Here is a 25,439-nt window from a genome sequence, read left to right as displayed (position 1 = left end):
TGAACACTATGGATATAAATTTATGTCACATAAGTATTGAAGACAGAACTCCAAAAAAAAAATTACTAAAAGGCGTCTGCCCTGGGTTAGTTATACACTAAACAGCAGAATGACAAAAAAGTAAAAGCAGAGACATGCAAACATAATATGACATTTCTGTCAAGAAAACTCTTCTCCACTTATCAGTTGACTTGTTCATTACAATCTAGCAATGGAATCTAGCAATATTGCATATTTGAAAACAATGCCTATGTTGTTGAATTATATTTCTCTCTTAGGCAAGAGACACACATTTTGGACTAAAATCTCCAAATAGCACTTAAGGAAATGACAGCACATAAAAATGGCAGGAGGCAAAAGATTTTTTTTTTTTTTCAAAAATTTAAAATGTCAGAAATTGTTTAAGCCTTCACTGTGATTGGTTTTTTTTTGTTTGTTTTTTTTTTTACAGATTTACATCAGTGAGGAGTGCTGAGGGGATAGCCTTTTGAATACACATCTCTTTATCCAATTATTATGCTGGATCCATCTGAACAATTAGCAAAGCAAGTCACTATATCAAGACCTCCTTTTGGCCAACTCCTTGGCTCAAGACTTCCTTGTATGTATGCCCACGTGAGAGCCACTATTGAACTACACAACTATTTGGTTGTTTTAAAACAAACAAACAAAAACAACCAAAAAACACCAAGCCAAACAAGAAAAAAATCCCAAACTATAGAATAGGCAAATGTTTACAGATCAGAGAGGTAGCTTGTGAATAGCATTCAGGAGAAAATGATTAATAAATATCAGTATTCATATCACCATTCTTGTTTTATTCACAAAGTAGGTATTGTATCTGTGAAAATTTAGTCTGGATGTTAAAGGCTGAGCTAGACCACATTGTGTGGTTAATGTAGCTGAATCATGTCAGCCCTTTGTGTTTTTGTCTACTCATCTGTAAAATGTATCTGATATTTAAGTTTCTTGTAAAATGCTTTAAGTTCCAATGGGAAGCATTCCTAGAGCTGGAATCACCGGAGAGACATGGTAAAGAAACCTTCTTGCTTATTGTGCATCTTTTAACATGGTGCATGCTTCAGTGCACAGTAAAAAATTGCTGTCAAATTCTGACCTGCAGTAAATGGGAAGGCAAGCGCTTAACAGAGAGCAAAATGTTTTTTAAGCCTTAAAATGAACAGTAAAATCACTGCAAGATTCAATGAGGCATAGAGAACAACTTTAAAAAAAATCAGCATAAAGTAAAATAGCTGCTGGAGCCCTATAAGTCAATAAGCCTGGTCTCAGTTCTAAATGAGGAAACCAGTTATTGTTGCTGAAAGAGTGACCTATAACCTGATAAGTAAATTTTGACAATAAAATAAAAATAAGTGGAATTAAATCAAGAGAGTGTTTTGAACTTTAATAGATAACATTATTTTTAACATGCCTGTGTAATCAGTAAAGGACAGAAATATCCTACATTGGTAAAAGAAATTTTACAGTTGTATTTCAAAGTTCATAAAAGAAGTAATGACAGCAACTGAGCCCAAATGCTAAAACTGAACTGCAGACTTTATATTATTTATTGCTTGTTTCAATATGTTCAAATTTAGTATTATATCTTCAACTTGAAGGAAAGAAGCCTCTTTTATCGGTATCTTGTACATGATGTATCATCCATTGGAAAACGGCAGGGCAGCTGAGATATTTGGAAAAGCAATCCAGAGCTCAACTTTTATTGCGACTGTAGGTGAAGGAGGCCTTGTCATTATTTAACTGCCTTCAGTAATGCCTCTAAGCATGGAAGCTGCAGGAGAAAAATGCAGTATTACTTCACACAATAGCAAAATCTGTGAGCTGTGTTGTTTGCCACTGACTGTTTCCTTCCTTTCCTGTGTAGAAAAATAATCAACAGGAAAATATTTAACTGCTTCTAGTATGAGTTGTAAAGGCTGAAATGGCTGAGAATGTTCTTTATCTTGAACTCCTATGCAGTTTCCCATAAGCATTCCTTTCACATGAGGACCTGTCCTTACACTGACCCCCTTGTCAATCTCAAAATGTGTCAGACTGGCTGAGGAGCCAAAAATTCTGTGTGGACTCTGCCCATGAAGAACAAAATATGCCTATCTATATTCAAAATTTACTAAAACCAGATGTGTTCTCTGTGCTCAGTCCTGTTTTCACTTGGAACTAACATTAACCACAGCCACATTAAACCATATCCTTCTCCACTAGAAAGGCATCAACCCATAATCCACCTGCCTCAAAGTTACAGGAATGTCACAACTACACTGTAAGAGTATAGAAGCAGTGTTAATGAGTTTAACTGTAATTATTCTAAAGATAATTTTTAAAAAAATTGAGAAAATCATTAGGTAAGAAAATGTACTAATTTATCCAGATGTGAAATTTCATACAAGATTTTCTTTAGTAATAACCTGGTCAACACATTGGATGATTAGTTTAATGCAAAATGGAAATTCTTCCCACTACAGAAAAGCTATCAAACTTATCAAAACCTCATATATCTTCACCTGTCAGGACACCTTATATCTGCAAATGAGCAGATAGTAATCAATCACCAGGATAAACTGAAATTATTGCTTTAATTTCTAATACTTCTGCATTTCTTTCAAATCACTAATTGATTACCAAACTTCACCACAACAAGAAAAATTATGCCAGCCTAGCATGAGCATTGACAGCAAAATATGTTTTCCTTCCAAACCTAGAAGCTCCAGAAGTAGTGTGATGTTTTCTTTTTAAAATGATAAGAAAAGGACCCAGGACAGATTTTTTTTTTCTGGCAATTCTGTTTTCTTGTTTGTTTTTTCCTTATACAGGAGGAGTTCTCTGAGGAACACTGTCTCAGAGCACGTCTAATTAAAATGTATACACAACTTCAAAAAGCTGACACATTTTTCAGTGGGGAGAATTTAGAAGTTAATCTCTGAAAACCTAATCAAATAAGGCACAGAAAGGAGAAATTATAATATTTACAAGAAATTCATCATTTACCATCCTGTTTAGCTCAACAATCTTAAGAGTATTTGAAAGAAAAAAAGAAAAAAACAGCACATGCAGCAGTATCTGACTGACAGAACAATTTTTGCCCTTCAATCAGTTCAATACTAGGAAATAGCACATATTTTGATAGCCAATAGGAAACTTTAAATGTTTTACTAATCCCACCATCCTTCATATCATGTTGATGGTATTTATTCATACCTGGTCCAAAAAAACCCTTTAATGTTAGTAAAATGGCAGCACCTTTCAAAACAGCAGCAAGAGTCTTATTACCTTAGTAATTATTTTCCATTACAGCTCCTGAATCAGCTGTCAAAAAAATTGATACATTTTCACTATTTGGAACAATTTTTAACCTCTCTAATTATCAAACATAAAGTAACATAAACGATGGAGTATGACCTCAAAATATCCTACTTCATTGACTCCTAAGCTTTTCAACAAACTCAATGTGAAAAGAATGTGTATCTTGCTCTTGTGTTATTATTATCAAGAGAAGCTTTTGCATTCCTTTCTAATGCTTAGGTGCCTAGCCGGTAACTCCAAGTGTTAAATCAGTTGCTAATTCCCTAATCACATGCCTTTCTCTCAATCGCTTTTGCTAAGTAGCATTTGCATTTAATTAAGTACATCTTAATTAGTTGATGGTTAATATTCTTGAAGTAATTTTCTTCTAAGAAGCCTAAGTAGAAACGGCACTGATTTCGATGAAGACAAATGCACTGCTTACTCACATCTGTTCGTTATGCAAAAATGACAGAAAGTTGGTCTAACAGTTTAATGATATGTAAACATTGTAGGATTGTAAACTGTTTGATTTGATGGTTCGTGTGTGCAAATTTACTGTGGTTTTGCTTTCAGAGTAGTTTCATGCAGCCTAGTCCTTACTGAAAGAAAAATGGCAAACATGGTACTTCGGCCACTTAACCAAAAAACTCATTTTGAATCTCATAAACATATATGTTTCTATTTTTTTTTTTTAACAAGAAACTTGTGAGCACAAGCACAAGTACCATCATCTCATTTACATTTTTACCCTCCCTGCACAGATAAACCAGAGACTTAGAGAAAAGGCCACTGACTGCTGTCCTTTGCCTATGCAAATACTAGAAGATACATATACCTCTTAAAACAAAACACTAAATTTTAAAATATGATTTTGACTTTTTTAAAGGAAACATTTGCAATGACAAATGACTATTTATGACAGGAAGTAATAGCTGGAAAAGGAAAATAGCTGGAGCTTAGAAACCCACCATATCCAGTGTTTTTACAATCAAAGATAACAGTATGTTAACACACTCAAGAAAAAAATAATTTTTTTTTTTTGTTTTCTATTCCTTAATGAGGTGAAACACCACATTTTACAAGCAACAACTTCTTGTTAATGGCTATATGCAAATTTCTTCTTTATTCACCTTATGGGAAAAATAATTCTGATGAGTGGGATGACACTGGCTTCAAGAACTCCCACATTCATGCAGAGATATAATTTCAAAAGTAGTACTTGAACACTTCAGTTCCTTCTCTGTAACCCAAGCAGTAAATGAGCTCAGTTTCAGCTTACAGGGTAGCATGGGTTTGCTAACCTTTCCCATAACACAGCATATTACCAACTGTGTAGAAAAAGGGCAGAAGCAGGTAACACTCTGCAAGCGGTTTACAGGAAAGCTGAAAAATGTGAAAGCCATCCTGCTCCAAAGGTAAGACAGTGCTGGTTACAAGGTTTCTTCTCTGTCCTTATTATTTGTCCAAATTTTCAATCATGCAAATTTCAAGAAAAGTGAGTCACTGATAAAAAATCCAGGTCAATGTTCCTTAACACATCAGGTTAATAATACATTAGTCCACCATGCACCATATACAAAGTAGTTACAGGAATAACCAAAAACAAAATAACACCCATATTTTGAAATAATGGCAATAATAAAGGGAAAACTGACACCAAAATTAATAACATATTTTTAAGATGGATATTTCCTGCTGTAATTGCTTCAGATGGAAAACATCTTTGCATATTCTTTGACAGTAACTTAAAAATAATGGTTAAACATAATGAACTAACACCTTCACATACAATATTAATGCTTCCAGTAATCCCATTTTCATGTCTGGTAATAACAGAACATATGTACCTACATTTATATTAGAGTCATCTATCAGGATTACAGTCATGTAGACAGACTAAATTTTCCAGACACAAATAAAACCAGGGAAAGAAATAGTATTTCTTTACCCAAATAATATATTTTTATTTGAAATGCATTGACATTTGGCCAGATCAAACAGCAGTATGAAAAAATAATATCCCATAACTATGCTAAATTAGAAATATACAGAAAACTGAGGAAGAAAACTCCAAGAAACCAAAATCAAAACCAACGGAACACTATGCTTTGTTTTCCCATGAAAAGGAAAACTTATTTGGGCTTGACTTCTTTACTTAATGAGATTGAGAAAGTGAAAAATAACTGTTCTCTTTTTGCTGTCTTAAAATTTGTGGTAACCACTTTGAAATTTTACTTCTCTTTCCTTTATGCCCTTTCTAAATTTTCATCATATTTTGCTAGATTCTTTCAGGTTGAAAACCTGAGTTGGCTCCAAAAGTACTGAAAAAGATTTTTCCACTTCTCCCTCTACGTGATGGCAGCCACAGCATCAGCTCCCCAAGCATACAGCAATCACTTGGCTACCACTGAGGGTCTCAGCTAAAAAAAAAATTTAAAAAATAGATGATGAGGCAAGTTCCTTCACTACACACTCAAAGGCACACTGAGGGTGTCTTGTACCACGAACTATGGTTTAAAAAGTAACACAGCCTTTTTATCTCTGACACAATCCTTTAAGGTACTGACTGCATATTTTGTATCATATGCATCAAAGACTAATGGAAAACTCTTCTTACAGATGATGCTTCTTTGATTGTTCACTACTTCTGATAGCACTGAATATTCAACAGCATGAAATAGGCTGTATATGAACTACTACAGTCAGTATCTGAAAAAGCCTGACTGAAACAGGGATACTGAAGAATTAATCCAAATTAATTAAACTGGGACTTGGAAGGAGATTAGTTAAACTGCATTAAAATTTTGTACGGCTATCCTTATTCAGAACGAAAGAGAAAATTCTTGACAAATAGAATTAAGACAACTTTAACTTCAAATAAGAGGATTCATAGACACATTTAGTATAGTTTAAGTAATTATTTTTGCAGTTAATTTGGATCAACTTTGGAAAGTGCCTTCATGCATATAAGCAAAGTAAACAAAAACTGAAGCATGATATGCCTTTAGCTGAAAATCTCCTAGTCTTTTAACTTGATGATATAGTAGACTTGTACCACAGGGATAGAAGTTCAATAATTCTAATAAAGACTCCAGCAGAGTACCGAAACACTGCCTAACAATAGGAGTAAAATTTTCCTACTGCTTGACAGGTAGTTGAAACATTTTCATGGTTCATTTGCTAATGTAGTCTTACTGAGAATGATAAGGAACAGAGAATACAAGTGTATTGATCATAACCAAGCAGAGTTGCCTTCTAGTGTCAAATAAGCCAATCAAATGTCATCTTGATATGAAAGAAAAAATAAGTTTGATGACAGGCTATGGTCCCATTGAGAATAAAATCAATATTAGTCACGGGACCAAGTGGGATCAATATGTCAAACCAATAGGCCATTTTAGCAGGATGGGGAAAGAAGGGGAAAAGTGCTGACAGAGCTAAAAGGAAAAAGGAGGACAGTGAGAACCTTGAGGAAGAGATCACTTGAAAATTCACACTGTATTTCTAAAAACACTTGTCAAAAGCACCAAGTCACCTTAAAAAGATATAGCTAGTTCCAGGATCAACAGAGCATTCTCATAAACTTTTCCAATATAGTGACTAATTTATGTTCAAGTATCACTTCCAGAAAAAAAGATTAAAAATACTTCCTCTATTTGTTTTTTAAATGTTAAAGAAGATCTACTGTGTTTAAAAGTGAAGAAAATCTTTTCAGAGACTTTAGAAATACTGATGGTGTTATTTGAATATTGGTAACAGTAGGATTTAAAATACATGGATTTGAAAATGCAACAAGCATTTATTGCAATGTGTCTTTTTTGATTATTTAAAAAACAACATGTTTTATTAATCACTGAAAATTATTGTACTACTTTTTCATTGCTGAATATTCTCAGCAAATTTTTAACTTCGTCATATATGGACACATAGACTGTTGTAGGCTTTTAAAAGGTATTTAACAGGTAAAAGCCTTTTCACAGGTATTTTATTTTAAGTGCTATTTTATGCATTACCCCCTCCCACCCAGTAATGTCAAAAGACCTGGAGAACGAGTTTGGGAAGGGCAGTGGAATGTCAATGACTTCAAACCAGTTTGATTAGAGAAAATATTTCTGATGCTGATGTGAACTAGACTAACATTTAGGGATATGAGTTAGGAATAGAAGCATAAAAAGGAAATAATAGGCAAGAAAAGCAGTAGCTTGAAAACAATGTGACAGTTCCACTAATGTCAGCAGAACGACAGTGCTCATCACAATCATTTCAATGATTCCCTACACTGAGGTACTAATCTGCATATTTTCAGCAGCTACCTTAAATGGCCTGGTTTTTCAAGAAAAAAGACTTTCACTAACTTCAAGCTTCTCATTTTCAGCATAAACATTATGTTTGGTTAATACATTTATACATTTAAGCTAAAGAACTACAAAAAAGTTGCATCATAAATGGGTTCATAAACACTTCAGCAGTGTTTTCCCAGAATTTGGCCACCAACAGAGGAATGTTATTCTTCTCTGTGATGTAAAATCTTACCTCACAGATGAAGAGAATGATTAATGGTCTGCACCTGACAGAATATTAAGTGAATTTTTCAGTTGGTCAATTATCTAGTATTTCACTACTATACTGTGAATTTGCAGCAAGTTTACAACTGTGCGTTCATATACATTGCCATACCTCTTGTCACACAAAGACACATTTGGCTCAAAAGGGCATTTAAGAGAATAAGAAAAATTACTTTATATGGCAAAAGATGATTGCAAACATTTTCTTTGCATTATTCATCCAGCTGCAGCTAGTAAAGAGTTGTCACCCTCTATATAATCTGACAGCTCAATTCAATCAGAGTTAAAACATAGGACCCAAGAGGTGTAAGAGAGATCACTGCCACTGTCATGTTTACACATTTCTGAGAAATGGTTTTTAAATTAATTTCATGGATGCTTTTGTCTGTGTCCTACTACTGGCAGATAAAATGCAGTCTTTGGAGAACACCTTTTTATCCATCTAGCAATGAATATCTCGTCATTATGAGTGGAAGGCACAGCATGCCTTCAGGGAGCTCAGACTGTGAATTAATCTTCTCTTTTGGAAAGATTTTCATAGTCTTTCTCCCAAGAAGACTAAAACTAACCCATCCTTTTGACTTTTTTCTTTCTCCTAGCCTCTACACATATGGATTCAGAGAAAGAGCTGTCAGGAAAACAACAAGAGATAAATTCCACTACGCCTTATAAACCTACTCTGTGGAAGGACATATGATGGCATTGTCACAAATAAACCAAAAAACCCCAGGAAAACCTCTGCAAGTATAGGGACATTAAAACTTCTCTACTCTGCTCTGCTAATAAGTTATGCAAAATAATGTCCCAAAGTCACAGAAGCCTGAGAGATTTCTTTGTAGATTGACACTCACAGAAATAAATTGTACTCTGAAAATAAGGTTCCTTTTCACTACTGGTTTTCTAGAAGCCTCCCACAATATAGAAGATGCTTCCAGTTTACGTAATTCTTCTTTTTCCCCTCTTTAAACAAAAACCCACAATTCTGAGGCATCCAGAACAAGAAATTTCATGTAGTTTCTGCTTAATATCTTTTCTCTGGAAAACACTAATGCAGCAATTTACTATTCATAAAATAGTATCAGTACCAATAAAGGATGTCTAAATAAAATTAGAAACAAACATCTAATAATTGCTAGGGCAAGATTTACATACTTAATCCACAAGTTAGTCCCCTAAAACTATATCAAGAAACCAAAGAGTAAATGCCAAAATGAAAGGTGCCTTTGTGCAATGTATTTTTTTAACTGTATAATCACATGCTTATTATTTTTCCACTGGGTCCCTTCCTCCTTCACTTCACAGACTGGAAACTCCTTAATGAGGAGCTATTTGGTATTTTTAGTTTTATTTTCTTTGTTCAAGTCATGATCCAATGTTTTATTTACCACATACTAATTAAAAGTGTTATTAAAACAGAATTGGCATTTTTCCTAAGATCTTTCTGTCATGACTATCAAACGCCCACTAGCACAGCATTATTTTCAGAACACTGAAGATGTGGCAGGTCAGCATTATTTATATTTTGCTGATGCTGAACAAAAGCAGAGCAAAATTAAACCCTGAAGAATAGGACAACTAAGGTTAGTTGTTTCACAGATATTGCATTCATTACTACAAAATGCCCACTTAATCACCAAAGGAGATATATCTGTCTCACAAATAAATGGCAGATTCTGTGGAGAAAATGCCACATTGGCACAATTAAATTCTTCCTTTTGAGGTACTCACATAAGGACTGGACAAATTTAATTTCCTAATGTTTCAGGGCTTTCTTTTGAAAACTAAAATATGAAATTTTGATGTAATATTTCTTTCCAGTATTCTAGTTTAAAACAGAAGTCAAATGATAAATAGCATTTCTGCCATGGGTATTGCACTGATGCTGGAAACTGCTGCTCTGTCTGGTGATCTCATGAGACAAAAGCAGAAACAGACTAAAATTCATTGCGTTTCAGCCCAAGAAGTTATGAATTTTCCTTTCTTCCCCATTCTCTGGCTTCTTATCCAGCCTTATTTTCTCCAGACACTATTCCTAGTCTGTCACTTTACAGTCCTTTTCACCAAGCTCTGCCAAATTCTTTCCAGCTGCTTGTCAAACTCTCCCATGGGCTGACCCATAGCAGATTAAATATTTCACCAAATTCATTCCTAATGCTTGTCATGTAGAGATATTTCATAACTTTGAATTCTTTACTTGGTCTCAGGAAATTGCCCTGGAGGAAACCAGGGTCAAATCCTATCTTTCCCCAGCTTTCAATCTAATTGTTTGGCCAGAACATGCAGTTTTTTCTTTTGTCTTGCTTTTTTTCACCAAGTCCCAGGTATAAATCTGTATTCCCCTCTGCTGGGAACTTGGCCATGTAGTCATAAACTACATACATACTACATACTGCACTCCAACATCTGAAAGAGATCACTGGGAACACTGGAGAGACTGGTATCAATTGTTTACCTTGATTTTGAGTAATCATCATGTCTGAGCATGTTTTAATTTGAAGTTTCTTAAGTATTCAGTGAAGGTGCTGCTGTGCACATGAGTTCAAGAATTGCAAAATGACACATATCATCTTAAGGCTCTAAGTGGCCACTGGAACAGTTGTCTTGTGAAATCAAGTATTTTTTGACAGCTAAGGGCTATTTTTTCCTTAATCAGTACTCAACACAAATTATGATCATGAGAAAGGTCAGACAATGAGCTGCTCTAGGCTGGAAGTACTGAGAGTAAAACTCCCATTTATTCTGTCTCAACATGAGTAGCTCATTATGATGTCTTTATCCTCACCATTTATCAACACAGTGGTTTCAAACCTTTGAAATTTGGTAACATTTGTCTAGAAAATGGACCATAAGTATGCAGGTTGTTGTAAAATATAAATAGGCCTGTGCAACGTTTTCTCAGTTGGAAAACTGACTCCCATCAAGCCTAGTGAGAATATACTGTCTTAGAACATTTAATCACAAAGATTAATGACTAGTGCTGTGTCATATAATCTTCTGAGAAAGTGGTACTTAATGTATAGCTATATATCATTATTTTTATACATAACAGAATTAGATGCAAAATTATCTCTTCTAAATATGTTTTGTAAAAATATTTCAAATATTTTTAGGGTATGTTCTAGGGAGTTAACAAGTTGACACACAAATCCAAAACCAGAGTTCAATACAGTTCTAGAGATCCTGTTCCATAATCCATCCATAATTCCCTAACCCCCTTTTTCTTTCTTGCCTCATAATAGCATAATTTGAAGTGATAAATGGAAAAACTGTACTGCACTAAATTGACCTTCCTAAAGAAATCCCAGTTTTTAGGAAGTGTATCTACAATTATCCCTCTCTTTATTCTTACCACGATGAAGTTTGGAGTCTAATCAGAATTGCATTCCTGCACTGCTGAATATTACACAAATCAAAATGCATGCATCAAAATTCCTCCCTTCTAATTTAGTCACATACAGTTCTTGCAGTATCCCACTGGTTGTGCCATCGAAAACAAAATAAAGGTACAAAGAATATGGATAATATAAAACATTGCACTCTCTCAGACAGATTTTCAAAATATTTGCACTTTTCACTCCAGCAACCTCTACTCTCAGAAGTCAAAAAAAAATTTACATGAGTGCAGCATTACACTTCAGAAGAAAACTGGGCAAAATACACTAAACTTGCCTGACCAGACAACCACATTATGATCTATTACACTAGAAAAAGATTTTGGTAACTAGATTGGCCCACCTGTTTTTACTTTTACTATACTATTTATAGACATTAATGTCTCAATAGGCATTGTCCATACCAAGTGCAACTCTGCCTTCAATCATACATGATAAATTAGAAATAAGGGTCTGTTGCACTAAGTGATAATGTTTATTGGACTGTACAGATGGAACACTGGTTTTGTTTTATTTACCCCTTTAACTGAAATTATCACATCAAATTACAGGCAAACTATTAAAGTAATGGACAAAGAAAGTTATGTATTTAATTATTTCCATATAATCAAATTACTACATGTTACATAAATACTAAAATCATCCATTCTTTTATGAAACTCAGTAGTGACATGTCTCTTTCCTAATATCAAGATGAGAGATGAAAAGGAATTGGTGTCATCAATTAAATGTGACTTTTTATTGACAGAAGAGCTATCAATTTTCAAACTATTCTGAGACTTCAGAGATAGTTTAAGCAGTATACTGTATTCTTGTTTTTCCTCATATTCCTTTACATTAAAGAAAACAAATCTTCTTAAAAATAAATGCCTTAAAAATCCAATGGTCTGAAACATAATGGACTGAGAGTGTCAGTTTTAAAGTCCTTCAAATTCACTGTGTTTTACCCTCACTAAGAAATTTGTAAGTATACGAAGCATCCAAGAAACATATTCAGTAGTTCCTTATGTTAGCAGAAAAAGTAAAGGAAAGGAAAGAAGGACTTGGATGTAAGTTTCATAGCCTATGTGTTTACAGTGAGGAACAAAGTATACATTTTAAATTTTATTTAAGTGCCTCCGATGGTCATCCAAAAAGATGTCAGCAGCAAAGAACAGTTTAAAACAATGCTGTTATGATATTAGCTAGGAAAAAAATATTGGGAAATGATGACTAATGCCAACATAACCAACTTCCTGTAAGGCACTATGAGCTCAAAGGAACTGTCATTAGCTACTGTAGTTTTCTGCTAATTGACTGCTGAGCACTGACCAGATTTTCATCTGGGTTTTCTTACAGGCATAAATGAATAATTCAGTGTAATTTAAACTTGAATCTGGCTCTTCGTTGTTTATAAAGAACTAAGTCATAAAGTGACACAAAGTGGTATTTTCTTTTCTAAATAATCATCACAAAATCCAACCATCTGATTGTTTCTTCATTGAATGCATAAAGCTGCACAATAGAAATGTCCGGAAAATAGATTCTTTACATGTGGGCACACCTATAAAATACCTATGCTCAGGTCCATTGAATCTCTTATTGTTTCCCATCATGAAAATAAATGATAACCAGAAGACTACTCAGTTAGCATTTGACTCAAACCATAAATATACAGAAAGACCCAATTCTGAAACCAGCCAAAATAATTTTAATAAAATTGTTGCACCAGCGAAACTTCAGTTTTTCCTGAAATTTATTCTACATATTTCATTAGCTGCTTTTTGTAAGATGATATAAAGCCACAGCCAAAAAATTAAGGAAGGAAATTGAGATATTGATCAGGAAACTATAGATGAAAATTTAAACTAGATGGAAAAAAATTTTAAGATTTACTTTAAGGTAAAATTCAACAAAAGTAGGAGAAGAGGTATTTCAGAAATAAATATTTCTAACTTTTGAGAAAAACAGTAAGGCAAAACATAGGATGTTTTATTGCTGAAGTATGGTGTCTTTTGTTAGTCTCACTAGCTGAGAATAAATGCAGATAAAGGACAGATATCCTGGAAATGTCCTCTGCTCCATTTCAGTAAGTGCAGTGTTTCAGCCCTTGACAAAGTAGCTAAACTATTTGGTTTGCAAGGTGTCTAAATGAAACAGACTAATCTACCTTCTATATCTTTTAGTTAATACCAACACTACTGCTTTTCCTCCAGTATTGAAAAACTGGTAAAATCCTCACATTGGCATCACAAAATACTGATGTCAGTGGTGCCTGACATTTCAGTCTCAGAAAAACTGGACCTGTGTCATCCACCTCCATACAGGTGACAGAAAGGAACTTATGGCACTCAGCTACATCAGCATGCACCTCTGCCTACACAACTTCAGAAGCAATTTTGCTACTTCATAGAGTTGTAGGGATTTGCAGACACATGAAGAGCCTTGATATTGCCATGGCTCCCTCTTCCAAGGCAAGTGAGTCTCAGCTGTGAGGCAGGAGATGCCAACGAGTCCACTCCTGTCTGTCCCCTATAGAGCTACCGTGACCAACAATTAGTTACTCCAACTAGATGTGGAAGAAATCTGCCCTCCAAAAGTGAGATCTGTTTTCTCCAGAGTAACACACGCAGCAGAACGAAGCCCAATATGCTATAAAGGCTGTAAACCAATTTATTATTTACAAATTCTTAGAAAATAAGCAAGGCATTTCAGATGACTGTGTGAGGATCAGAAGTACACTCCAGCCAATGCCAGTTCCTGAGCTACAGCCTTCAGCCCAAAGAAAAAATGAAAAAATAAGAGAACAAGCATTTAAAGGCATTTCATCAGTAGTGAATATAGCAGATTTTCACATCAGAAACTATATTTCCTTATTACATATGAGTAGCAAAAATATGTCTGTTAACAGAGTGGAGAAGCAGCCAGCTTTCCCACTATGCACTTTAAATAATGCAGATATTTTGGAAACTGTATTCTTCACAGGCTGTCATAGCTACAGAGAAATAGAACAAATTCATCTGTTAAAAATTACTCTTCTTTGTGTGAACGGTGTCAATATCCTAATAATAGATAGTATGTACACATGTGGGTGTGCATACAATGCCTATTGAGACATTAATGTCTATAAATAATATAATAAAGGTAAAAACAGGTGGGCCAATCTAATTACCAAAATCTTTTTCTAGTGTAATAGATCATAATGTGGTTGTGTATGCCATAATGTGTATGTGTATGCCTTTCATATATTACATATACAACAAAAATATTAATATAAATTTATTTTTTAAAAGTCATTCTATCATTACCAAAAATTAATCTGTAGAATGGAACATGAGCAACAGATGTCTAATTATTAAAATTTTGTATTCAATGAATTCTCATCATGTTATATTGTGTCTGGGAGCTTCCACAACCAAAAGGTGTTTTTTTCACCTAAGAAACTCCTTTGTAAAATTTCCTGGAAGATTCACTAAGAATATTTATTCTGAAAATATTCTTTCCACAGTAAAGACTGAAGTTCCATTTATATAATAAAATACATCAAAGTTAATTATAGTCTTCCCAATGACAACCTGGGGAATGTAATGTTTTTTTCAGCATGAATGAAAATTTTGATAACTGCCATCCACTGTGGAGTGACAATCACAAGCCTCCAGCAATGAGACAGGAGGATAACTTATTGTTTGCTGTTGTCTCAAAGGCTGTAATGATTCTTATCTAAACAACAAAATGAAGAGAAAAGCTAATCCCAATTATATGAAACAACTTCACAAACATTGTTACTTGATTCTAACTGAGAAGCCAGACATCCAGGTCAAGACATATTAGCCCAATTAACCATGCTTAAGATATATCGAACGATGCAACCGTTCAGGAAGAGAAGCTACAAATCAGTGTTGGGTCTATTTTACATTAGAACTACAGAGCTTTATCCATCTAGAGTACAGTCTTTAGTAATTTTATAAAACAGAAGCTAAGGGCACAATACGCTCTTTTTTTAGATACATTTAAGTTCCTTCATTCCAATCTTTTGTATCCAGGCACTTTAAGATTTAAGGTTGGCTTAATACCTAATAATAATAATAACTCTTGAAGAGATGGAAGATAATATTGTCAAGCAAAGTTTAGTTTGAGTAACAGCAATCTTATGCAATAGTTAATGCTTTCAATACTAGTTTTTTTCAGGATCACTTTTACCTGTAAAACTGAAATTAAATTCCCTGTGTACTACTAAGATCAAAAATATAGTAACACATGATTATTATACATATTTTGTACCCTGTTCATAAAGGTACAGTATTTAACTGACAGTCAGTGCAGTCTTCCCCAAGATGTGCTCAAAGAACACTGAATATCACAAATTTCTTACAATGAATAATTTACACCATGATGTTTTGACAATGCAAGAGTAGCATTCTCCAAACTTTATTTTACTGGAACTAGCCTGAAGCTGTGGGGCAGAAGCAAGACTTGCCTGATTGCAGTGTTGCTCTCCTGTGTTTTGCAGAGCAGAATAGATGCCTGCAACTTTGGTTGAAGGACACCACGGATATTCTCTTAACTGCCAGGGTAGGAGGCCAAAGTACTAGATGGGAACTCTCTGGCAAGAGGTGGTGATGTTCAGAAAGTATTTAAGAGTTGTCTACAGGATTTCTAGCGGGTTGGTGCTGTGGGAGGCAAAGCAATAAGATGCTTGAGCAGAGTCAGTTTTGGGGGGAAATTGCTGAGGTGGGTGGATCTTTGCTCCTTCTAGTGTATCATGCTAATCCTTCTCAGGAGAGAGCAAAGCAGAAGACACCTGGTATTACTGGTGAAGTGCACAGAAGATTATTTACTAAAGGAAGGAATTTCAAAGAAGGAATTTCAAAAGAAGAGCTGGGGCAATTCATTACATTCTCTCCATTGCTTTTGCACTCTCTCAAATGTAACTGAACACATATTTTTGTGACTGGATGACTGGGTGACCAGTTCTTTACAAAGCAAGACATAGTTGCAATTTGTTTTCTCCTTTCTTTGAAGCCGAGCCCACAACTCTTCAGTCTTAAGGACTGACAGGCCAAACCCTGTCTTCGCACTCTTTCTGAGGCAGATTACTGATATAGGCAATGTATAAGGCCATATATTTACAGCAATATATAATGCCATATAATTCAGAAAGACAGAAAGACAAAATCCAATAATGGGAGTAACAAAGTTCAACACAAGTCTTCAAAGTCAAATTTGGCCAAAACCAAAGCCCATGAAGTACTGAGAGCAAATCCTATAAATTTAAATAGAAAATATCATATACATAAAAGACATCTCAGAGTTAATGGATCAATTACATGCTCCAAATATACAATAAGTTATAGTCAATATAAATTACTATATTACAGTTTAGAAAGAAATTATGTTAGATGTGCGAGAAAATACAATTCCTCAAAATAAAGGCAAGCCAAACTAACAATAATCTAGTAAAAAATAGTCTTTTTGTTTTACGGATTTTAAAGTGTCTTCACAATTATCTAGGAAACACCTAGATTTACAAGGAAAAGGCCATTTTTCATAGGTGTACAAAACCCCCTGCAAATAGTTTCAGTATTGTTGCCAAGAAATTATCAAATTGCAAAGGGAATTTTTTTGAGTTAAGGACATAAAATATGGAAGATTGAATATTGTAATTCTAGGTTAATCTCTTTCTGAGCTGTAAAAATGGTTACTAGTTCTCTTAGGTGTATGCAGAAAAATAAAGCTTACATACTAACTTTAAGCATTTCAATTTAATTCCCAAAACTCAATTACAACCAAAACTCTTCAGCATGAAAGCTCGATTTAAATATCTCTATAATCAGTTCTTATTACTTCCGACTGATCTAATTTCAAATTATTTTTTGCAGCTGTTAACACTCATCAGAGGTGTCCTCTTACTTAATTCTCTGTTGGAACTTAGAAGCTGCTTACCATGCTACACTGCAGTCAGTACAATTATTTTAATTTATCTGCTGCTCTACACTATAATATTGTTAATGAATAAAGACTATTCTTACAACAGTAATTCATGAACCTTCAGTAGATTAAAGTATTCTGTAAGCAGCTTTCAAAATTGGCTTTTATGACTGTGTCATGCAAGATCTGTTTTGTCTCACAGAAGATAATTGAATAATAGCTGTATTTTTTTTGACCTTTTGAAGAAGCAAGACAGCTTGGACTGTCAACCCAACTCTGTAACGCTCATCAAACCATCCTTTTTAATAAACATATTGTTATTTTTCTTCCAGCTATACTTACTCCAATGCATCTTACTTTGCTCACATTTTATTTGTTTCTAGGCTCAGAGGATCAGCTTTGTTAGTGGGATTACATCAGGGAATTCAGTCAAGCCACTGCAGGCATGAATCTGATCTACTGGCAAACAATAGCAGTTTTCTATTTAATTTTCTCTAAGTCATTTTCTGAAGCTTTGAAACCCTACACAGTGTAGGCGAAGGAGCTTGGTCCTAGAGCAACTAGAGGTCTTACCCTTTCTCTCTAGTATTAATGGACATTTATATCTATTCCAGACAACTTGGTTTTAAAGATCAAGAAAGCTGAGAACAACAACTGATACCCTTTTGGGCCACATTTTATTATCTTTACTCTAGCTGGCGTGGGCTGCAGGAAGAAGCACCCATCTTACCATCGCTGTTGACACAGACGACAGCAGGAACCTGTGTACCAGGGCCACATGGCTTCTCATTGTCAGGAATGCATTCCTCCAGCCCTGTGATTCTCCAGTCATAGCAAGAGGGCTCTTCACATGGGATGGCTTCCAAAAGGTGAGGGCAATTTCCTGTTCCTCCTGTAGGCTCATTGGTGATGCGACGTTTCCTTAGTTTAAAGCCTGAAATACCCATGAAAATAACAATTTAAAATGTGAAGTGAAGCACTTTTTATCTGCCTACACCTGAGTGAACAGTTCTGTTTCTCCTCTCTGTAAAACATACCACAGACGCTCAGCAGAACAATGCATTTTAGATAATTGGGTAGGAGAACTCAATAAAGAAGGAATAGAGACAAAATTTTACAAGTTTCAATGTTTTGAGACTCTTCAGGAGGCTTTGCCTTAAACCCCTGTTTATCATAGTCATGCATACTCCAGGAAGGAGACAGGATCATTTCCTGAGCACCACTCTTGCAAGATCCATCTCATTTTATAATTTTGACTACATTACTGGGTTACCATTTCTCAAATAAGTTGTTTGCTTTCTTCTCAGGTATGTTCCAACAGAAATGGATTATCAAGTGAAATCAACTTACAAACATTCATTCCCCCTCCAACCCTCTAAAATAAAATAGAAGAATAAAAAGACAACTTATCAGAAAAAGCATGAAAATGAACTCAAGTCCTGTGAATACATTTTCAGTAATAAACATCACAATATTCCCTTGCAAGCATCTAAAATTTTCTTTAAGACTACCTAAACTCATTTTGGAATGGACGAACTGATGGGCATTTATGCACTGTGTCATCTACCAGGTCAATGCCAGCAACCAAAAGCAACACACTCTCTCCTTTCAAGATGGCTCATTGAAAAAAAACAGACTACATACAGTCAGGAAAACATAACCAAACTAAATGGACTCAAGAAATGGTTTCTCTTTTCACATCTTTTCACAGTCTCTTTTGTTTTATATCAGTATTCAGGCAAGTTAGTAATATACAGATATTTTAAATGAAATACTACACATAATATACTCTGTCGTTTCTACCAAGACACCAACTAAACAGGAGTTTTCAAATACACATGTGCAAGAACTGATTCTTTGAAGATATGCCTCTTAATTCAAGTATAGTAAGTATTTACTTTAAAAACACTTTTCCATTTATCTTCAGTTGCTGTTTGTTTTCCTTTTTTCTAAATTGAAGAGTTGAGCCAAATTATGTGCAAAGGTTTAGTAACCTGACACAAAAGGCTGATACAATTTCAAAAATAAAGAACTCCAATATCCACAGCAGTAAAGGATGCAAATGATCTGGAAATATGTAGACAGACATGCTGCCAAAAGTGGGAGTACCCACACAATTTTCACATCATTCTTTCAGAAGAACTGTCAATGCAATTATAAAATAAAATGTAAAAATTTCCAGATAAGAAGAAAACATTGGCAGTCGAGAAAAGATCCCTGCTCATGTGTGCAGGAATAAAGGCTTGCACAAAGTACATCCTAATGCATTTCTATTAGACAGATGTCCAAATCGGTCTCACAAACCTAAACTTTACTCCGAAAATGTAGCAAATCTTTCAGTGATGGAACAGCAACAGAAATAACAGACTACTTGACAGCTGTACTCAGATGAGATTTAATCTGATAGATTTGCACACTGAACTGCTTTTTCTTTCTTGAACTGATCAAGGTTGAGTCAGAGTTCCACAAAACAGTTTTGTAAAACTTACATTACTGCTGCCCAGACGGAAGTGTAACTAACAGCATGCCAGAAATATCCAGCTAAGCAAACATAGTAATCACAGCTGCTCCTTCCAGTGGACATATGTGGCTGCCCTTTCTTATGACTGTTTTCAATCAAGAAACCAAGTGTGTATTCCCAATTTTATCAGATAATCATTTTGTAGCAATGACTAGGCCAGTTTTTCTCATTTACAGCCAGAAGCCCACAGACTTCCAACATGAGGTCCCTGTCACTGCATTCTTGCTTTCCTATTTTGATATCAGGTTACTACAATCTGTTCTGCATGGCAATAAGTTGTAAAACATGCTGAAATTGAAACCAGCACATATGTCATAAGTAAAACAGCATCATGTATCAACAGAGAACAGTGCCATCTCTTTGCCAGATCATGATTTATGGTCTAATGGTGAATTCTTAAGCTATTACTGAACTGTAAAACTTTGATTGCCTTGTACACTACATACCTCAAAGGAGGCTTCTGTTCTCCTTTTGAAACACTGCCAAAATTGTGATTTGAACTCACAAAATGTATCCCTTCCAGTCTGAGAGCAAGGTTTGAAACTGGAATTGACCTGTAGAAATCCAAACTGATCTTGAGAGCCTAGTAAACAAGCTACATTTATGCTACCTTTGGTGTAACAGTGATGTCAAATGTAGTCCTAATTCAATGACTTTATTTTGATGCCCAGAGACACTTCTTGGTACAAAATTTGGTGTGCTTGCATAACCTAGTGACTTAGGAATAGCAAATCTCACCATTAAAAGGCTCTGCTGAATTGTTACATACCCTTCTTGGCCTGAGGGTCATCACAGCTTTCATAGGTGCATGGTCCCCAGGCTGACCATGCCGAGGTCTCGCACTCCGTAGGACAGGGAACGTGGCACAGCTGGGAGGTGCTGGGAAGAGGTCCTGTACACAGTTTACGGTCTACTGGTCTTGAAGCTGTCAAAACAAAGTTAAAATATTTCTCATATGTCACTGGTCATCATCCTCTGCTCTAAGTGGACAGAACTATCCTTCAGTCAGAAAGGCTGCTACCTCATCATTTTAATCAGATGACATGATGGAAAAATGCCTGCCTTGAAAAAAATTGAATGGAAGACAGTTTACTCTTTGCATGAACAGTCAAATCCCATTGTGTGGAGATGGGAAGACGGTAGATATTGAAGCATCCCCTCAGACCCAGTCCCTTCCTTTGAGGGATAAATTATACCACCACAACAATTGTTCACTTTGCATTCTACATAAATTTGTGTCCTGTTACCTCATTACTTCTTCTCTTAAGAAACTGAAAAAAAAGCTGCATAAACCCCTTTACACTTGTATATGTAAGCCATATGATACTATAACTTCAAAGGCCTGGTTAATTAATATTTAAAAGATTATTTTTAAGCTTTAACGTGAAACACAGCTAAAATTTTGGCAAAAACTTTTTTCTTTTACTCTAAAGACCATCAAGTGCACACTCAGCAGTAAGATTTGTGCAGCAGCAACTTTAGTTCAAGAAAGGCTTTGTTTCAGATATATACATGGTTTGCATTTGCTATATATATATATGTCTATAAATATGTATACATCATGTATATATGTAGTTGTAAAAACTGCACAGGACAATTTATATTTTTTAAAGTGCTATTAATCTATAGAGACACATGTGAAGGCAGAGTCTTCTGTTCTTTAAAGATCAATAACCTGGGCCAAAATCACCCTTCTCCTTCCGTACTTCATTCTTTTCATTTTCCAGGTAATACAGGTAACAGGACAATTCTATAAGGTGCCAGAGTAAGGCACAGAACTCAAACTGAAAATGTACCATTTCATTGAAAGCAAGATTTTAATTCTCTTTCACAATAAAGGACTTGACAAAATATCACAGTAAGCAGAGAATATCTGCTAGAAGTCTGCCACATTATTTCACTTTGTTTGATTGAGGAAACATAAAATTCCTTAACTTAAAACACTCTCCCTCTATTCAGTGGTTTGTTTTTCTTTCCTGTGGGAAGTTACATCATTAATTTTGCCACCACTTTTGATGGAAAGACTCTCAGATTAAATAGATACAGTATATGACAAAATATCTGTCTGAAAGATGAGATCAATAACCACTTATGGAATGTGAAAGTAAACACCAGGCTGTTAAAATACAGTCAATCTTCCAGACAGGCGTGTATGTCTTTCCATTCAGATTTTCTAAGCAGCTGATCTATACAGTTTTGGAAAAAGCATCCAATTCTAACTTTTTTAAGGGGAAAATGGAATGAAAAATCCTCACCCTATTCTGGTTTTCAACGTTGCCTCCTTTGGCACATTTTTACACTGTGTTGCATAATGAAGGCATGAAGGTGGCAGATAGTAATTTAATATTACTGTCTCTACCTTACCAATATCTTAAAACAAAATAATATAAAGCCTAATATTCCAACTTTTGCATAATGGTTTGTTGAAAATAAATGTTATGACATATCATTGAATTTCACAGCAATTTTGACATTGCACAACTAACATGCATGATACTCAACATAATATGCATATTTGGTGTAGAAAATGGATATAAGTAAACATAGTTTGCCTGTTGAATTTGTTTTGAATGGTTTCTAATAAAAAAAGGAAAACAGTAAGTAACTGCTATCCACACATTTGTAACCTTTATTTAACTAGGGAATTGTCCAAGTGAGACAGCTGAAATTAAGAGCCAATCATACCCCTGAGACAGTCTTGCTTCAGGGAGTAGAGAAAGTGCTCTGAGGAATTCCATGCTTCATCTCTAGCCTTCACCATGATAAAAAACTTACCATCACTATACTTCAGGGAATTTTACTCAGAAAAATAACAAAGATCTTTCATCAGGAAGCTTTTAACAGTAGCAGTTTTTTCATATCACAGGTGACAACAAATCTTTAAATATGCCAAAATGCTTTCCAAATTCTGTGTTTAGACACTAAGTGATGTACAAATGCTACCTCTTATATTTTGCTTTTACAACAAAATAATTCAACCATAGGACAGAAAAATTCTATTTCAGGTTATTAAAAATGTTTTCATCATTGAGCAGTTAGGATGAATTTTATTCAGGATTGCTCAAAATTCTTTTCCTGAGATGACAGTAAAAGAAGAAAACAGCTTTGCCTGGCCATCTTATGACCATCTTGTACCCATGAATTTAAATTAATTTCTTTCAGCATCACAAAAGCATGATTGAGCACAGGCTTTGATGCTTATTGTTTAGCAAAGACACTCTGGCATAAGACAATAATGGATGCATATTTTACATTTAAAACCTTGTCTTATATCTGTCCTTTCATACTTTCTTGTGGCAGCAATAACAATTGTTCTTTATTCCTTGGAAATAATGCTGAATGCCAATTAGACTGTGTGTAATATTACAAGATCTATGTGAAATTTGACCAAATTTTGGGCCAAAATTAGAAAGAAAAGTTAATGCATTTTGATAATCTCTCTTTCTCCTTCAGTCTAACTAATGAATTAGATTCAATTTTCAAGAAATTTCAGGTTTGAGGCTAGTAACCTAAAAATAAACTAAGATTTAATTATCCATTCCTCAAATAATCTTCTATATTAGGAAATTTTAGCTGAATATATTTTATATCCTTAGAAAATACCTCCTTGAATTACTGCATTTTAAAAACAACTGAAAAGAAAAAGAACAGTTCTGCTTTTATGAATTTGCTACACTTATCAAGACATCAAACTCTCAATCTTTCTCTAAAGACCCTCAAGAGACTAGTGCCCAGTAATGACAGGCTGGCAAAGAGACCGAATTTGTATGTGACTGTATCAGTATAAGCAGACACAATTTCATATTTCTCTTTCTGGTCATTTGCCACACTGTTTTCATAGCAAAAAACACAAACAAATTTATCCAACTACTCTCACTCAAAAATCCCAAGAAAAACCCAAGCCTAAAACACATTATGATCACCAAGTAAATAACATTTTCTTCACATTTTCTATAATGCTGCATTCTCTCATCAAAAAACATTAGATAATTCAGAACCTTGTGCTCTGAGAAAGGGCACAGTTCCATGCATGTAAGCAGTTCTCCTGTGTTTAATAAGGCAACAAATATGTATTTGTAGATGTAGAATAAATTTATGCCCATAAAGGAACTTTCCTCCTCTTTATTCTACATCAAGGGTTTTAAAGGTACTCGGAATAAGATGAAACAGTCCACCTCATATAGTAAGAGAAACCTCATGACTAAACCAGTTAAGTAGGTGAACAGAGATGAAACAATTCAAGTCAGTGGCAAGTAAATGGCAGTATGACTGTGGCTTCCAGGAAACTTGATTGTCACTGCTGAGCTACTACAAACAGTGCTCCTTCTTCTACTGACCGGAATAGTGTGAGGGATTCTGGTTCAGCTCAGTATTAGACTTTCAAATTCTTACCAGAGGCCTAACTTGGTGTTTTAAATCTACAGAAAGGACTGGAAACAGCAGCTGTGATGAAAACTGAAATATAATTCCCGATGCTCAGAAGTGAGAAGAAAAGAAGTCACTAGCTAAAACTCCTGCTCAGGAGTGGAGCAAGCAACTGTTCCAGTATCCCAGCTGGCTCATGAGCTTCCTTAGTTTGAATTTTGTCCTGTCACTTTCAAACTGATCTGAAATTTCCTGAGAAGGCTCAAATATATTTAACTATTTCAGAGCTACATAAACATGTTAAGTGTATACAAATAGCAAAAAAGGTCTCCCAAAAGGGCATTGCCTCCTTTGCATGCTCTTAATCAAAATGATCAGGTTGGAGGCTTTAATTTACCTACCTGTTATTTCAAAAGTGATTGATAGCAGAGGTGCAGCACTAGCCTTCGACTTGCTCTGTGACTGACTTTCTGAAATAATAGGGAAACGCCACCATGAGTATATGAGAAGGGAGGTCTTTAAAGCAGCCTTACCAAGACAGCATTTGCTACAACCAACAGTAAACTACACTGAGATGAAGGCGTTTCCCCACAGCATAATCTGGTGGGTGTATGCCCTGGCTTTTTCCCATCCTCAAATTATTCATCGTTTTCTATTCTGTGAGGGGAGAGAGAGGGAGGATGAGCAGAGCAGCACCTCTTCTGAAAATCTGTCCCCTAATGTGGAAACAGCCCAGAGCTCCTTTTTAAACCAAGAACCACTTCACCCCCAGTTTGAGCTCTTGAAAAACTGATCTCATGTTTATGCATCCAAAGACTAGTTACATTTTAATCAGCTTTCAGGAGCCTGCAGAGATTACCTCCTGATGGGCTCCATGTAGTCCTGTCACAGTCTGATAAGGGTAAATTTCACACACGCCTAATCTGGCGAGACTTCACAGCCTACCAAAATCCTAATCATCATTCTGAACAGTAAGCTGCCACTGGTTTTACTGTTACCTCTCTTTAGCTGGGAGGTTTTCTAATTCACACTATGGCAGAGGCATCTAAACTTTGTTCAGCAGAGGCGATTTACTAAAAGCCCTTGGGCAGGGCTGATTTGCATAAAACAAAGAGGCTTGAAAGCTTCTTCTTTAATAAATACAGATGTGGGGCTGCAGAGCTCACAAGTCACACCCTACTGATCTGAGCAGTCACGCTGGAATGGATGTTGGCATTAACATTCCCCACAAACTCTACCTCTACGGCAAGTTTGAGAGTACCTTTAAACCACAGCAGGAACCTCACTAGTCTGTTGTTTGGCCAGCCCTGGACAAAATGTGGTTTTACATAGCATTTGCATATTGATGTTGTTTTTCCTGAAGTATATGGCTGTTGTTTTTCCTGA

General features: G+C 35.2%; 1 protein-coding gene across 5 annotated transcripts in view; it reads right to left on the bottom strand.

The window, feature by feature from the left end:
* Positions 1-25,439, bottom strand: part of THSD7A (thrombospondin type 1 domain containing 7A) — a 264,274-nt gene that overhangs the window by 73,249 nt on the left and 165,586 nt on the right. For 4 of the 5 annotated variants that reach the window (XM_041418267.1, XM_041418271.1, XM_041418269.1 and 1 more), the window contains 3 exons: positions 24,455-24,523; positions 20,458-20,613; positions 17,898-18,101 (listed from right to left, as the gene is read on the bottom strand). In XM_041418267.1, the coding sequence (XP_041274201.1) occupies positions 17,898-18,101; positions 20,458-20,613; positions 24,455-24,523 (429 nt within the window). The remainder of the gene's footprint in view (positions 1-17,897; positions 18,102-20,457; positions 20,614-24,454; positions 24,524-25,439) is intronic. The other variant, XM_041418270.1, reaches the window with a different exon arrangement.

Source organism: Onychostruthus taczanowskii, unplaced genomic scaffold, assembly GCF_017590055.1.
Source record: "Onychostruthus taczanowskii isolate IOZ18803 unplaced genomic scaffold, ASM1759005v1 scaffold59, whole genome shotgun sequence".
Taxonomy (NCBI): Eukaryota; Metazoa; Chordata; class Aves; order Passeriformes; family Passeridae; genus Onychostruthus; species Onychostruthus taczanowskii.
This window is presented reverse-complemented; position numbering and strand designations above follow the sequence as displayed.